At 37.4% G+C, this 16,842-nt stretch overlaps 1 protein-coding gene across 3 annotated transcripts; it reads left to right on the forward strand.

Annotated features, from left to right (window-relative positions):
- Positions 1 to 166: 166 nt before the first annotated feature.
- si:dkey-239i20.4 lies at positions 167 to 11,261 on the forward strand. Of its 3 annotated transcripts, XM_052095462.1 has the most exons (10): positions 167 to 573; positions 3,742 to 3,897; positions 5,596 to 5,784; positions 6,030 to 6,195; positions 6,472 to 6,614; positions 8,987 to 9,186; positions 9,346 to 9,503; positions 9,600 to 9,698; positions 9,895 to 9,967; positions 10,066 to 11,261. In XM_052095462.1, exons 2-10 carry the CDS (start codon positions 3,766 to 3,768, stop codon positions 10,433 to 10,435), a joined length of 1,530 nt encoding a protein of 509 aa, XP_051951422.1. In that variant the 5' UTR covers positions 167 to 573; positions 3,742 to 3,765; the 3' UTR covers positions 10,436 to 11,261. The 3 variants fall into 3 exon arrangements, 2 of the variants coding, with proteins under 2 accessions (XP_051951422.1, XP_051951421.1); XR_007967894.1 differs by lacking the exon at positions 10,066 to 11,261 and having other exon boundaries at positions 9,346 to 9,497; positions 9,895 to 9,910; XM_052095461.1 differs by having other exon boundaries at positions 9,346 to 9,698.
- Positions 11,262 to 16,842: the final 5,581 nt, after the last annotated feature.

Consider the following 16,842-nt stretch of genomic DNA (forward strand, 5'->3'; position numbering starts at 1 on the left):
AAGCTCATAAAGACAGCATAAAGATGGCGCTATAGGAAGTGTAATCGAGCTTGATATCAGGATCGATATGGAGACTGCTGATGTCAGGATTTATAGTGAAAAGGAGTTATAATTTGGTCTCTTCTCACCCAAAATCAATTAGATTGCTTAAAGGCACAGTCACAGTTTTCCTTTTGGATTATAAAAATTCTGTCATCAAAATACAGTCATCTCAACGGTAATCCACGTGATCGTAATCTCATGTGGTGGACTGCCTGTGGCAAAGAATTTCCCCTCACAGATTTTCAGTGGAGTTCAAGTTTGGTGGACTTTGAGAGCTGAATTCGCCATGTTGACTAATATAGAGTTGCTTGGTTTGGCGGTAACCTCTGTGTGGGCGTTGCTTCGTTCGGAGCTACACTGAATATACACAATAGACAAGGAAATAATTGTAGTGCTACTTTAGTGATTTTACATGTTACTTTTTAACATCACTCTCTCAGAGTATAAAGTTCAGCATTAAAAAGAGGCTACTGGGCAATTATTTGGCGGTTGCACACACCTTCTTAGCCCAAGGAATTTCGCTGTGCAAAGGTAAATGTGGCTGCACCTTAAGAAGACAGATTTAACCACTGAAGTTTTATGGATTGCATTTATGCTGCCTTTATGTGATTTGTTTGAAGCTTCAAAGTTCAGGTCACCATTCACTTGCATTGTATGGAGAGCTGAGATGTTCTTCTAAAAATCTTTGTTTGTGTTCAGTAAAAGAAATTAAGTCATACACATCGGAGATGGCATAATTGTGAGTAAATGATGAGAGGATTTTCATTTTTGGGGGAAATATCCCTTTAAACTTGTGTAACAGAAGTAATCTGGGAAATAAATGACTAAATAGCCTTTAAAACCTGTTTTCAAGAGCCACCTTTTTAATTAATTGTAATATTTGTTACAGTAATCTGACTTGAAAGACAAGACTTCAATGAAATAGATCGTTTGAAATGCCTTTCTGAGGCAGTTTTAGGAATGGCTTTGAGTTGAGGCAAATATGTAGCTAGACAAAGAAACTTAAAACCGTTTTCGAACAACCAACCAAACCCTTAATGTGGTTTTGGAATGTAGTGAGAACAGGATCTTAAAAATGTACCTCATAGGGGAAAAGTATTTCTTTTATTAATGTATGAACTTTTGTACCAAAACATATGTTTACTACCCTGTGTTTTGGTGTATAAATCATGTTTTGACAGGTCCCATATTATGTTTCAAAATGTGTTCATGGGAACAGAGCAACTTAAATGCTGTGTGACTGAAGATAGAAGTGCACCGACGTCTATTGTTTTACCTAGCATAGAGATCAGATTGTATGATAACAGCTTTTAGGTTAACTTTTGTATTGCCATTTTGTATTGCTTAGTTACAACTAGTGGTATAAAACTATCATGAGTAATGGAGCTTTTGAGGCTAATGGATCATCTTAAGTCAATTCATGACACATCTGGTAATTTCGCTTCATAATAGAGGATCTGAATGTAGATGAGGTTTAACTTGGAAATGGTGTCGCTCGGTGGTTTTGGTGGAGAACTAATGCTGCAGTGACCCCTGTTGGTCAAATTTAAGACTTGCAATGCAAACTATACTACACTTTATGAAGACTGTCTTATGGTTTTCAAATTCATATTTGAGAGTAGATTTAACAGAACGTTTCATTTGCAGGACACTATATTAATATTCCATTTATAGGTATGAAGTGGCTTTAAACAAAACTGTCTATGGTGAAAGATAAAGCATTGCCAGGTGAGGTCATGGTTAAGTTACTTTAAGTTAAGTTACATGAAATAATGACAAAAAACCAGGGCTTCTAATGAATTTTGTCAATATCTACCTTTCCACAATTATTATCTCACACAAATGCAAATGGCATTTGACAAAAATTGAAATTGAACAAATGAATATTGAAAAAATACATATATTTAAAAAATAAAATTATCGAATTAATCGCCAAACATCTGATTTTCCTCTCAGACACTGAATTTTGCCTAAATTGATTAACAGGTTAATCTTATAAGATATATAAAAGCTCCCCATTCAAACATACTGTGGACTAATTACGAAACAAAATAGTCTAATTTTTCAGACACTTCCATTTATGGATTAAATTAATCCTGGTTAACTGTGCATAGCTAATTTCTACAATGGCATTGGGAACCGAAAACTGCTGTGTTTGAAAGATGCAGCATCCAGGCCATTAGGTGTCAGTGTAAGCCACTTCGATATACTTCAAAAAAAAATTACTGAGTGCACCTTCAAGTCAAATGACTCTGGGGCAAACCTACAATATACAGTACATCACCCCTTGCATCAGCCCACCAGCTAAAACCCTTTCACCTTAATAATTTAAAGGGATAGTTCGCCCTAAAATGAAAATCCTTTAATTATTTACTCACACTCGTGCCATCATGCAAGATGTGTATGACTTTCTTTCCTCTGCTGAACACAAAAAAGATTTTTAGAAGATTATCTCAGCTCTGTAGGTCCATACAATGCAAGTGAATGGTGACAGAAACTTTGAAGCTCCAAAAAGGATATAAATGCAGCATAAAAGTAATCCATGTGACTCCAGTGGTTAAATACATGTCTTCTGAAGCATTCTAAACTATTTTGGGTGAGAACAGGCCAAAATGTAACTCCTTTTTCATCGTAAATCTTGACATCAACAGTCTCCTGGGCAATCAAGATTTCAAGCTCCGTTACACTTCCTAGCGCCATCTAGCGCTCTGCGGACGCGTCAAGCACTACAGGAAGTGTATGAAATCATGATCGTGCCTAGAGACTGCAATGGCCAGATGTACAGTGGAAAAGTTATGTTTTAGACTGTTTTAACAAGCTTTGTTTAAACGAGATGGCCTTCGTGGGACAAACGTAACATGGTTGCTATGACAGCATGCCACTCTTTTAACAAGCACGAGCACTTTGAGTGACAAGTGAATAAAGTCCCTTTAGAAGGGAATGTGTGAGGTAAATTTTAGGAGAGTTATAATGATGTAGAGAAAATAAAATATATTTTACAGGTGTACTTTTTGTCTAATACTTTATTTTAATTATATATTAATATAATTATGCATATTATATACTCTGCACCCATCTACTGAGGTACTTCAACTTGGGAATTAACATTCCAATCCAAAGAATTGTGGGTTGTGAGTGCCCATGAAGGATACACCTCATGCATCCTCCAAATTCCCATGAAAGAAGGTCGAAACAAGACAGCCTCGATGACATATATGGCCGACAAATGCGACCTCCGTAGGACTCTTTGGAAGGATGCGTCCTCCGGAGGTCTCATTTGTCGGCCACATACGTCATCGAGGCTGTCTTGTTTTTTTTTGGTTAACAATTGTTCAAATTTAAGTGCATATACATAAAAGACATTGACAATAGATAAAAAAATAATAAATAAATGAGATGCCTCCGGAGGATGCATCCTTCCAAACGAGACATAGCAGCACATGGAGGCTTCACACCATCCACGCTCAACTCACCACGTGTCCCACCAAAAAATGGACCACATTATAGCGACCACGAGGAGGTTAATTTGTATTCTCTTAGTCTAACATTTAAATGGCTCAGTTTTATAGATTAGCTGGGTGCACTGACTAGAGGCACTGGGAGAGGATTAGAGCTGCTACAAGAGGACTGTACACTGTGCTCTAACTATTAAAAACTGAACAACATTCACATGATCTTTTCATTTCTGTATATGACCAGTCCTTGTCTAGACTGACGTGCAGCATGGCTAAGCATGTTGCTGTGATTGGAGCTGGGAGCGCTGGACTGGTTTCCATCAAATGCTGCTTGGATGAAGGGCTGGAGCCGATGTGTTTTGAGAGCAGTGATGACATTGGAGGACTTTGGTATTTTAAGGTCAAGACTTTGCTTAACGGCAATGAAGTGAATACATGCACAACTGACATAAAAGCTATTGTTCACCCAAAATAAAAATTCTGTCTCACCCTCATATCCTTCCAAAACTATGTTTCTATAATTCCACGGAAACCAAAAAAGTGGATATTTAGCAGAATGTTCATGCTGCTCTTTTCTATAGAATGAAAGTGAATGTGCACTGGGGTTGCTGAGCTCAAAACATGACAAAGCACCACAAAACTATCATGAAGTGGTCCATATGAATTGTGGTATATTCTAAGTCTTCTCAAGACATTCGATAGTTTTCTGTAGATTAAAGACCAAAATTAAACATTTTCACTGAACATATTCCACTCCATCATAGCTCTAAAAGGGATAGTTCATCAGAAACTACAAAATTCTCATTTACTCACCCTCACTCCATCCCAGATGTGTATGTCTGTCTTCTGCTGAACACAATGCAAGTAATCCGTTCATACAATGCAAGTTAATGGTGACCAGACCTTTCAAGCTCCAAACATCATATAAAAGCAGAATGAAAGTAATCCATAAGACTCCATTGGCCAGAGGACAGATCAATATTTAAGTTCTTTTTTACTATAAATCTGTAAATCTATAAGATTTATAGTAATAAAAATAACTTCAATATTGATCTGTTTCTCACCCAAAGTTATTGCATCGCTTCAGAAGACCTATATTAAACCACTGGAGTCATATAAGTTACTTTTTCTTCTGCCTTTTTATCTGGGGATGTTTGTTTGAGGTTTATGTGTGGGGTTGTTTTTAGCTTGAAATGGATGACCACCATTCACTTGCATTGAAAGGAACTACAGAGCTGCAACATTCTTTTAAAAATGTTTCTGTTCAGCAGAAGTCACACACATCTGGGATGGCATAAGGGTGAGGATGAGAGAATTTTTATTCTGGGATGACCTATCCCATTAATTGGCTCCTTCATTCTATTTTTGAAGCAAATGTCAATATATATATATATATATATATATATATATATATATATATATATATATATATATATATATATATATATAATTGAGCTAAAAAATATTTTGGCTTATTTTTAAGATTTACATAAGATTACAAATGGTAAATGGTCTGCACTTATATAGCGCTTTTTTTATTAACCTTAGAGGTTACCAAAGCGCTTTACACTGTGTCCCAATCACCCATCCACACTCACATTCACACACCAATGGCGGCAGAGCTGCCATGCAAGGCGCTAGCCTACCATTGGGAGCAACTTGGGGTTCAGTGTCTTGCCCAAGGATTTTTATTTACAAGATACAAGATTTACATTTTTTTAATTTCATAAAATGTATTTTTATTTCTTTTTTTATTAAGGATTACTCGATTCAATTTGATAGGATTTTGGCATTAAATGCGTAAATCTTAATTATGTTTGAGTGCATGGAATTTAGTTTGATTAATCATCATATATTGTAATTTGATATACTATTTGTTTTTATATGCCAGCCCTAATTTGTAATTTTTTTTTTTTTACCTTAACAAACTCAGTACCCATTTACTGTAATTCTATGGAAAAGCGCAGCCAGGACCTTCTGCAAAACATCTCCCCTTGTGTTCCACGGAAAAATCTTGTGTACAATATTAACAGGCTGGTTGTGGTTTTTAGCAGTACTCCTATGAGTGATTTAACAGTGTTCTTCACTACCTTCCCAGGAAACACCAGAGATAGAACGTTCCAGCATTTATCGTTCTCTCACAGTGAATACTTCAAAAGAGATGATGTGCTACAGTGATTTTCCTGTGCCAGATCATTATCCAAACTACATGCACAACTCCCTGGTCCTGCAGTACTTAAAACTCTACACCGAGCACTTTAACCTGTTCAAATACATTCACTTCCAGGTTATCACCTATTTGGACTCTTGAATTAAGTCATACTTAATGTATGAATTTGAAGTGTTATCCGCAAAGAAATGCTAGACTTTCTCTCTTGTTGTGTTTAAATTTTATCCTACTGGTTCCAAGGTGATTTTATTGGATGTATAAAGTCAATTATCCTCAAGTGTACTACCATGGTTTTTTATTATAAGAATCATCTTTTTATAATGACATGCAACATTTAAGCTCCGTGTTTGTATCTGTTTCAGACCACAGTACGCAGTGTGAGGCAGAGGCCTGATTTCTCTGACTCTGGCCAGTGGGAGGTGGTGACCGCACACAGAGATGGACGAGAGGAGACGCATGTGTTTGATGGTGTGCTCGTGTGTGCAGGAATCTTCACACAACCCATCACCCCCCTCTCAGCCTTCCAAGGTGCACACCTGATATATCACTATAATCTGTCGCATATCACTGCATCATTAAATGATGTCAGCAGAAAATATGTGTAATAAGTGAACTCTTGTGATTTTTTATTTTTTTGTGTGTAATAAATAGCACTTAGTTTGATTTTTATCAAATGCTGTGCCATGCAAAATTTGTATGTGTGTGTCTTTGTGTGTCTTAAGTGTCCAAATTGTTTTTAGGGTCACCGTATATAGATGGACCGTATTATGTTGCTTAATTTTATTGTAAATTTGTCTGCTACAGGTATTGATGCATTCCCAGGGACGTTTGTCCACAGTTGGGAATATAAGGACTCTGATCCTTACCGTGGGAAGAGAGTTGTGATAATTGGGATTGGGAATTCTGGAGGGGACATTGCAGTGGAGCTCAGCAGAGTGTGTGAGAAGGCAAGCCGTTTTAAGCCTAATATCAAACATGCCTCATTCCAGAACAATGACTGGATACAGTGTCACTTCTATGCAGTCTTGTTTGCTCTTGCTCGGGTGATATCAACATAAAGTTTTGGTAACACTTTACAATAAAGTTCTACTAGTTAAATGTAGTAAATGCTTTAGGTGTCATGAACTAACAATGAACAATATTTGTATAATTTCGTATTTATTATTATTAATCTTAATGTTATATTCAATTGTTAGTTTCTAATGCTTTAAAGGAATATTCCAGGTCCAATACAAGTTGAGCTGAATCAGCAGCATTTGTGGAATAATGTTGATTACCACAATTTCTACTCATCCCTCCTTTTCTTAAAAAACAAAAAAATCAAGGTTACAATGAGACAATTACAATGAAAGTGAATAGGGCCAATTTTTGGAGGGTTTAAAGGGCTAGTTCACCCAAATATTTAAATTCTCATTTAATCGCTTCATGCTGTCCCAGATATGTATGACTTTCTTCCTTCTGCTGAACACAAATATTTTTCGAAGAATATCTCTGCTCTGTAGGTTCTCGATGCAAGTGAATGGTAACAAATTTTAAAGCTCCAAAAAGCACAAAGGCATCATCGATGTAGTCCGTAAGACGCCAGTGGTTAAATCTATATCTTCTTAAGCGATATGATGTGTGGGTGAGAAACGGATAAAAATTAAGTATGTTTTTTCCATAAATTCTCCTCCCTGCTCTGTAGGTGGCGCTATGCATGAAGAATGCAAATCACCAACAAAGAATGTGAAAGTGAAAGTGGAGATAGACAGTAAAAAAAGGACTTAAATATTGATCTGTTTCTCACTCACACCCCTCTTATCGATTCTGAAGACATGGGTTTTACCACTGGAGGTGTATGGATTAATTTTATGCTGCCTTTATGTGCTTTTTGGTGCTTTAATGTTTTGGTCACCATTCACTTGTCTTACATTGAGGATCTACAGAGCTTCTTCTAGAATCTTTGTTTGTGTTCTGCAGAAGAAAGAAAGTCATACATATCTGGGATGACATGAAGGTGAGTAAATGATGAGAGTGTGTGTATAATGTGTAACAAATACAGTATATGTTTTACATTATATACAATATATAATTTCTGGAGTTAAATATCCCTTTTTAAAGGCAGAAATTTTGTTTTTTATTATTAAAAAAAAGCACTTCTGTTAAAAATTTGATTTTGAGAAGTTGTTTAAATTGTCATTTTTACTGTGGTTTGGGGTGAACAGCATCACGTCGTCATGGCAACGAAGTTGTAAAATTGTATTATATTACACAGAAAAGGTTAGTAATTGATTTTGATCACACTAAAATCATGTTAACATGCATATTGTTTGTCTCGAGGCCATACTTTTGAAACAGTGAGTATTTTCATGTTTACAGATTATCCCCATTCACTCCATTGTAAGCTACTTAATGTAACCCAAAGTTTTTATATATGTGAAAAGGGACCAGTCAACATTTTTTGGTAATCAACATTATGCCACAGATGCTGTTAATTGAGCTTAACTTGTATTGAACCCGGAATATTCCTTAAACAAATACAGTATATGTTGATATTGTGGTTATCCAGGATTAAAAAGTGCTGAAAAGTATTCATTGTTAAAATTTTACCCAACTAATGTTAACAAATACAACCTCATTGTAAATGTTACTGAAGACTTTTGTTTTTAATTATTCAATCAGTGGTCAACCAGTTTGGATTTTTCAATGGCTGATTCTTAAAGGAATATTCCGTGCTCAATCGACCGTATTTGTGGCATAATGTTGATTACCACAAAATAATTTTGATTTATCCCTGGGTTTCGGTGAGGCACTTCAATGGAAGTAAACGGGGCAAATTTTAATAAAAAAAAAGTTTAAATACTCCCTGTTTCAAAAGTATAACCACAACACATGACAACATTTTCTGTGTAAAGTTATATCCAGTTTTACTACTTTGTTTCCATGATGATGCAATGTCAACAAACCCTAAAATCACTATAATAATTACGTACAAAACAACTTTACTGCTCAAATAACACATTAGTATTAATGGAAGAATTAATGTAAGTGCTTGTATAAAATAATAAGCTTCGCATTTCTGCCTTTAAACCTTCCAAAATTTGGCCCCATTCACTTCCATTGTAAGCGCCTCTCTGTAACTTTGATTTTTGGGACAAGTTGAAATTTGTGGTAATCAACATGATGCTACAAATGCTGTCGATTGAGCTTAACTTGTATTGAACTCAGAATATTCCTTTTTAAACTATTATATCTGGACACCCCTGGATATGTGGTGGTTATTGCCTTGTTTCTCTGCATATTTTTTCATGTCAACCGGTTCTTTTTCTCTCACTTATAGACATTCCTGAGTACCCGTAAAGGTGCATGGGTCATGGGTCGCATGTCCAGTAGAGGACTCCCTCTGGATATGATCATGATCAGACGAATATGGGACCTGATATCTCGCCTCCTGCCTCGAGGTCTGCTCAACTGGATCGGGGAAAGAGGCCTTAATCAGAAATATGACCATAACCTGTATGGACTCAAGTCTAAACTCAGGTAACGGAAAAAACTTTTGACATCAAATCACGATATCCTAAACCTATTCAAATTCTCACTACTAACAAGGATTGCAGCATCATTTACATACAGCGATTAATTTAATGCTACACACCAATTTATTTAAAAATGTACCCCTCTTTTTTTCTGGATTTACAGATTGTTTGACGAGCGTCCTGTTATCAACGATGACCTCCCTGGTCGTATTCTTGTAGGAGGACTGGTGATGAAACCAAATGTGCAAAAGTTCCAAGGCTCAATGGTTGTATTCGATGATGGGACTACCGAGAAGATTGATGCTGTGATCTTCTGTACTGGTTATAATTATACATTCCCGTTTCTTCCTGACACCCTATACTCTGGTCCTGATGGGAAACTTCCCCTCTATAAAAGAGTCTTTCCCCCATCTTTAGAGCGCCCAACACTGGCCATCATGGGCCTGTTCCAGACCAAAGGGCCAATCATGCCTGCTGTAGAACTGCAGGCACGCTGGGCCACCAGGGTCATCGCAGGTAAAAAATAAAAATAAAAAAGCCAAAGTCACTAATTAGAAGGTGTTGTCTATGTTCTTTTGGCAGTGCAGTGTCTGTATATAGAAGCTCAATGGGGTTTTCAGTAATAACAGCTGAAAGTATTCTATAAAGAGTCATGCATCTAAAGGATACTGTTTCAAAAACATTTGTTTTAAATCTCTTTCTGTCCTTGAAGGGCTAAACCATCTTCCTCCAGCAGCAAAAATGTACAAAATCATTGAGCAAGCGAGCAGAGCAAATTTGAAGAAGTAATTATTTTTAACATAAATTATATTTTCATTTATCTGCTTAAATAACTTTACATTTGCCTTGCTGATTTGACCATTCGTCTGTGGTCTCTTTACAGACACCACTGTCCCAACCAGGCTGACCTTCAAGTGGAATTTATTCCTTATCTAGACATCATAGCAAAGGAAGTGGGTGTCCATCCCAACATTCCTTGGCTACTCCTGAGCGAACCTGCTGTTGGTTTAAGGGTTTTGTTTGGTCCATGCACACCCTACCAATTTCGGTTAAGTGGACCAGGGCAGTGGAAGGGTGCTCGTCAGGCTATCCTTACCCAATGGGAGCGTGTAGCTAAACCAATGAAGACCCGGCCCATTCCAGAATCAACATTCAATTTGCTCTATTGGCTAGGCCTGTCAGGAGGGGCTGCAGTGATTTTTACTATTATGGCAATGCAAAAGAATATTCCTCCCTCTTTTATATCCCATTGATAGCTGCTCTAAGACTGAAGGAAGAGTTTAGGACTTTGTGTTAGACAAATGTATTAAAGGAGGATTTTAACCAAAAAAAATTATTCTTTAATTTATTCACCTTCATGTCATCCCAGATGTGTATAACTTTCTTTTTTCTGCTGTATACAAAGATTTTTAGAAGAATATCAGTGAATGCAAGTGAATGGGTGCCTGTATTTTGAAGCTCCAAAAGCAGATTGAGGCAGCATAAAAGTAATCCAAATGACTCAAGTGGTTAAATCCACATCTTCTGAAGCGATCTGATAAGTGTGGGTTAGAAACAGATCAATATTGAAGTCCTTTTTTACTATCAATCTCCACTTTCACATTCTTTTGTTTTTGGCAATTCACATTCTTCATGCATATAGCCACCTACTGGGCAGGAGGAGAATTTATCATTAAAAAGGGCTTAAATGTTGCACTGTTTCTCACCCACATTTATCAAATGGCTTCTAAAGATATAGATTGGACCAATGGAGACTTATGGATTTCTTATGCTGCTTTTATGCGCTTTTTGGAGCTTCAACATTTTGGTATACATTCACTTTCATTGTATAGACCTACAGAGCTGATATTCTTCTTAATCTTTTGTGTTCAGCAGAAGAAAGTCACACATCTGGGAAGGCATAAGGGTGAGTAAATTGAGAATTTTCATTTATGGGTGAACTATCCCTTTAAAAGGTATCTGTGATTTTAGACTTTGTGTATTATCCCAGCTATGTTTTGCATATGTACTTGTTTAATCTAATTCTTTACATTTCAATGACTACGTTTATACTTTTTTAATTTGTGAGAATAAAATAAATCCTGATGAACTGGATTTCTTTTTTTAGTCCATGTCTTTTAACTATGTCTGATAGTCCAATGTTGTCCAAAGTCTGTTTCACTTCTGGGAAAAAGGCCAGTGATACTTATGACTCCTCTTGCCCCCACAGAAGTATACAAATTGGAAATGTGTCAACACAGAAAGAAAACATACACATGTAACCTCGGAGATGAAGGAAACAAGATATTCTGATTAACTCTATGGGGAATTACTTCTCTGACTAGTTGAAGCCCTTACAATAGTTGAAGCCGACTAGTTGCCCTACAATAACGGCAAATTTGTGATTGGCAATGGTAATTAAGCCCCGCACATTTAGGTGTTTAATTAATCCCAATTTCTTACGAATTTTCTGAATGAACAACATGAACACATCACTCATACCTCGAAACTCTGTAGTAGTGCGGCCAGCTTTACTTTCCCTTTATCTCATGGAACCGAGGTTACATGTGTAACCAGAGACATTCCCTTTCGATTATGGTTCACTCCACATTGCGATAAATGCTATGGGGAATAGAGTCCCATCACGCCACCCTACACTACGTCATACATATATGTAGGGGGGTCTGGGTAGCTCAGCAAGTATTGATGCTGAATATCACCCCTAGAGTCGTGAGTTCAAATTCAGGGCATGCTGAGTGACTCCAGCCAGGTCTCCTAAGCAAGCAAAATGACCCAGTTGCTATGGAGGGTAGAGTCACATGGGGCAATCTCCTCGTGGTCACGACTAGGTGTTCTTGCTCTCATTTGGGCATGTGGTAAGTTGTGCGAGGATAGAGGAGTGTAGCATAAACCTCCTGTGCTGTGAGTCTCCGCGGAGTCATGCACAGCGAGCCACGTGATAAGATACATGGATTCAGAACCGGAGGCAACTGAGACTTGTCATCCACCATCCAGATTTAGGTGAGTAACTGCGCCACCACGAGGACCTACTAAGTAATTGGGAATTGGGCATTCCAAATTGGGAGAAAAGGGGATAAAAGACAAAAAAAAAGAATATGTATAGGATTTCACTGGTCCACAGGATGGTGACTTATTACATGTCAGTTAATCTCAGCCTGAGAATATATATGAACTATAAATACACAGTATTGTTTTAACCCCTTCATAACCAGAGGTTGGGAAAGAGGTTTTATTCTTAATGGAAGTGCTTGTGACATCTGGGAGGGGTAATTTCAACAGCCTACACACAGGCAGCTGTATTAAAATGATATCACATAACTAGGTTGTAAAACCTCGCAAACGTGTTTTGAGAAGACCAACCAGCTGCAAAACATTTGTCCATTCCCATGAAGAGGCCATGCCTAGTTGAATGTGCTTTCACACCAATATGGCAACTTCCGCACTGTGATTCATAAGCGAGGGCTATCGCATCAACAATCCAGTAAGAGAGCCTTTTTTTGGAGATGGACATGCCTTTTGTGCGTCCCTCATAACAAACAAAGTGCTGATCCGACAGCCTAAATTGGCAGGTGCACTCCACATACGTGTAATGCCCACACAGGGCATAGCAAATGCATTGACTGTTCCACATCAGAATTAAATGGAGGGGGAAAGAAGTCTTGTTGGTGGTCCACCTGCGCTCTAAAGGGCATTGATAGAATCTTAGACACATAGCCCTTTCTGGGTTTCTGGTTGATGGTTGCTTTTGAAAAATCCATCCCAAACTTCAGACATGAGCAGTCGGCCGACAGCGCTTGCATGTCACCCAACCATTTTACTGAGGCCAGAGCCAACAGTAGTTCAGTCTTTAGAGAAAGGACACGTTACTCCACAGATTTGAATGGTTCAAATGGGGGGCAAGTGTGCATCTTCAGCACCGGGTTCAAATCCCAAGTTGGGACTGTACCAGGTCTAGGGGGGTTTAAGCACCTTGCTCAACCTAAGGAACTTTATGATTAGACAGTGTTTGTCTATAGAGGAGCCAGCCTCTGGGGCATGATATGCTGAGATAGTCACTATGTAGACCTTTAGCATTGATGGACTAAGACCTGCATCCAGCCACTCTTGAAGGAATGTAAGGATCTCAGCTATGGGATAAATACCTTCTCAGCAATATTTCCCATATCTCCATCATCTCCAGAAACCAGGACTGATTTTGGCACCACCAACAGACCTGTGTCCTTGTCCTCTCTTACTTTGCAGATGACAGAAAGAAGAAGGCGTACAATGCAAACTTGCATTTCTCGGGCTATTTGTGGGCCAAGGCATCCACCTCCAGTAGGGCTTTGGACATGGAGCACCAAAGGGGACAGTGGCCATTCTCCGCCTTCAAGGCTAAAAAGACAAGGCCGTTCAAATGGCAAAGTAGTAGATCTCTGTACTCGCACAGTAGAACCTCTGATTGAGCTATTAATAGCCAATCATCGAGGTAATTCAGAATGCGCACACCGTTCAGCTTTAGCAGGGCGAGTGCCGCATTGACACATGTCGTGAACATGTGGGGAGACAGACCGGTGCGGATGTCAGTAGCTCTTTGTCAGTGGCGTGTGCTTGTTCCTAGACCTCATTGGGGGAAGGGGCGGCATATTCCTCCATGGACCACTGATGCTGTGGGGAAATGCTGCAGAGAAGCGTGTCAGTGTCTTGCTGCATCCCTACATTGTAAGTGGTGATGAGTGTCTGAGGCGAAGAACCCATTCACCAGAGAAGAGTCTTCGACGGCAAGGCAGAGAGGATCTTTGCCAGAACACAGTAAGGGAGCTGTGATACACTCTTTCCGCTGAAAGAGTGAATCTTGACGGGAAGCACAGAGGGCTTTTCAAGAAAATTCTGAAGAAATGGCCAACTGCATGCTTAAAGGGGTGGGGCTTAATCACCATTGCCAATCACAAAATGTATGTTATTGTAAAAGGGCTTTAACTAGACGTTGGAGAAGGAATTCCTCATAGTGTTTATCGCAATGTCAAGTGAACCGTAATCGAAAGGGAACTGCACTTGTTGAGCCATTTCACAGGATCTATTCGATTTGTGGTTACGGATTTGTGTCCTTATCTTTAGACAAACATCATAAGAGAAAAGAGTTTAAAACATAGTGTGCCCTCGATCTTGTTCATCGGCTACATTTTTATTGGTCTATATATGTAACAAAGACTCAGGTAAGTTGGGAACCATAAGCAGTTTCTTTATTGAACACACAAATGTGAACGGGCAATGGTCAAGCAATGGGGAAGCAGGGCAATAGTATGCAGGCTAAGAGCGTAGTGTGGCAGGCACAATGTCGGGGCAGGCAGCAGATGGCAATACGAAGAGGCAGGCGAGAGTTCAGGTAGGCAGGCAGCAGTCAATCGTAGTCAGGAGGGAAAACAAGGTCGGTAAACAGATAATCAATGAGGAATGGAAACTAGAACGCTCAGTAGTGTAGCCGGAACAAACAAGACTTCGCAGTGAGTGTGTCACTGCGTGTAGCTTAAATAGAGGGAGATGAAATGGGAATCAGCTGTGGATTAATTAAGCCCGGTATGTGGGTGCGGAGGTGATTAGAATTCGGGTGAGTCGGATCTCCGGTGGCTGATCGGGGAGGCTAATGTTGTAGGTTAATGTTTGTCATACACAACTAAATTTGCAAGATTTACAAGACATGCAAAATGCAAAAAACTCTGTATCTAAATGTAATCAGACAGTGCAAATGATCAAGCATGCTTGATACAACAACAATACAATAAAACAATAAAACCTTAAACTTTTATACTTGCATGCTGAAAAGCATCCAGGGTAACCTTTGGATGCTACAGTATACTTTGCTGTAAAGGTCAAAGATTATAAGGTTCACAGATATCTAAGAGATATTGAGTGAGTAGAAAATAAATAACACAAATTATCTTTTAGAAATATTGTGGGTGGACTTCTGGAAATGTATATGGAAAATGTCTCATTAAAACTAGGGCTGTCAATCGATTACAATTTTTAATCGAATTAATTACATGGTGTCCCGATTAATTAATCGCGATTAATCACATATACAAATATTTGCTGAGAAAGCCCCTCATATAACAATAACTCAATATATAAAGATTATACATATTTATATCAATATATAATTATACAGTTATCTTTAAATATTTACACATTATATATATATATATATATATATATATATATACATATATATATATATATATATATATATATATATAATACAAAATATTCAGATAATTAAAATGCATTACATTCTTGTAGCAGAAGAGTTAATCATTGATAAGACAATACAAAAAGAGGCTTTAGAATTCAATGTATTGTTTACTACCATATTATTGATCATAAGTCAATCACTGGCACACAGTTCACAGCAATCCATTTCACAAGTGAATTTGTCAATCAGTTGGAGATTTATTATGAAGGCTTGTTTAAGAGCCCGTCAATTTACACCTGCGTCAGACATGTTTGTGTTGCGTCTCGGGTGCGTCGCATCATAAACATGAAATGTTTAGTTCACTGTTCCAAGTTAAATATAGTTTAATACTCAATCTTTAAACACATCTTGAGATCCCTTAGTTCGAATTTGCGCTCCTTCAAGTGTTTTGAACGCAAGATTGTAACACATTGTTGTTCAAGCATTGTCCTGCCTACTGAAGTGTTTTCTTCACTGTATAAACTGTGCGTTGCTCATACAGCTGAAATTTCACTTACTGCCCTCTGGAGTAAACAGGTGGCACTACAAGCTTGCATTTATCAGGAATCTTCCTTATTATGGTGCCATTAATTGCATAAATTTTTTTATCGCGTTATTTTTTGTCAAATTAATCACACTGAATTAACACGTTAAATCGACAGCCCTAATTAAACATTTATTATTATTATTATTATTTGTCTACTAACAGTGTCCAACAATACATGCACCAAAGGTGATTTAGACGTTTTAGGTTTTTTTTCTGAAAGTCATGAAAATTCCTACCACATTGTCATTTCCATCACATCTCAAATTCTATGTTGTGTTTAACAGGAATTCTGTGGTTTTTGTAAGAAAATATTGTACTCTTTTATCTTGATCCATTTTATTTCATAGCTAAGATTTTATGTATCCTAAATACACACAATTAATTAATATTTTTTACACATTTTGCATAATTTGGCTAAATTACAGCTTGATTGGAAATGGCGTCAAATAGAAACATTTCTGCTCCCAAGTGATATTCACCTCTTTTTCTTTGTTTATTCAAACATCACTTTCATACTTCATCTCAAGTATGATCTTCACTGCTCTTAACTTGATTTGATAATTCCACAACTGTGGGATACACATTTATTTATTTTTTTTAAAGTGATATAAATAATTTTCACTAAATAAATATTTTAGTGAAACCTTATAATAAGGTTTTATAAGTTAACAACATAAGTTAACATTAGTTAACTAACAATGAACAACAATTTACAGCTCTTATTAATCTTGGTTAATGTTAATGATTTCAACATCAACTAATGCATTTTTTATTTTAATTAAAAATTGTTTGAAAACATTAGTTAATGCACTATATGAAATTTAAAATATTTATGATTTACCATTAACCAAAATTAATACATGCTTTTCATGAACTAATGTTCACAAACTTACTGTAAAATTGTT

Source organism: Xyrauchen texanus, chromosome 28 (genome assembly GCF_025860055.1).
Source record: "Xyrauchen texanus isolate HMW12.3.18 chromosome 28, RBS_HiC_50CHRs, whole genome shotgun sequence".
In the NCBI taxonomy this organism is placed as follows: Eukaryota; Metazoa; Chordata; class Actinopteri; order Cypriniformes; family Catostomidae; genus Xyrauchen; species Xyrauchen texanus.

Excerpts from the sequence above, each read along its gene's own strand:
- si:dkey-239i20.4 (XM_052095461.1), top strand. The coding sequence starts at position 3,766 with ATGGCTAAGCATGTTGCTGTGATTGGAGCTGGGAGCGCTGGACTGGTT. Across the intron at positions 3,898-5,595 it reads GAGGACTTTGGTATTTTAAG|GAAACACCAGAGATAGAACG; the intron begins GTCAAGACTTTG and ends CTACCTTCCCAG. Across the intron at positions 5,785-6,029 it reads TCAAATACATTCACTTCCAG|ACCACAGTACGCAGTGTGAG; the intron begins GTTATCACCTAT and ends TATCTGTTTCAG.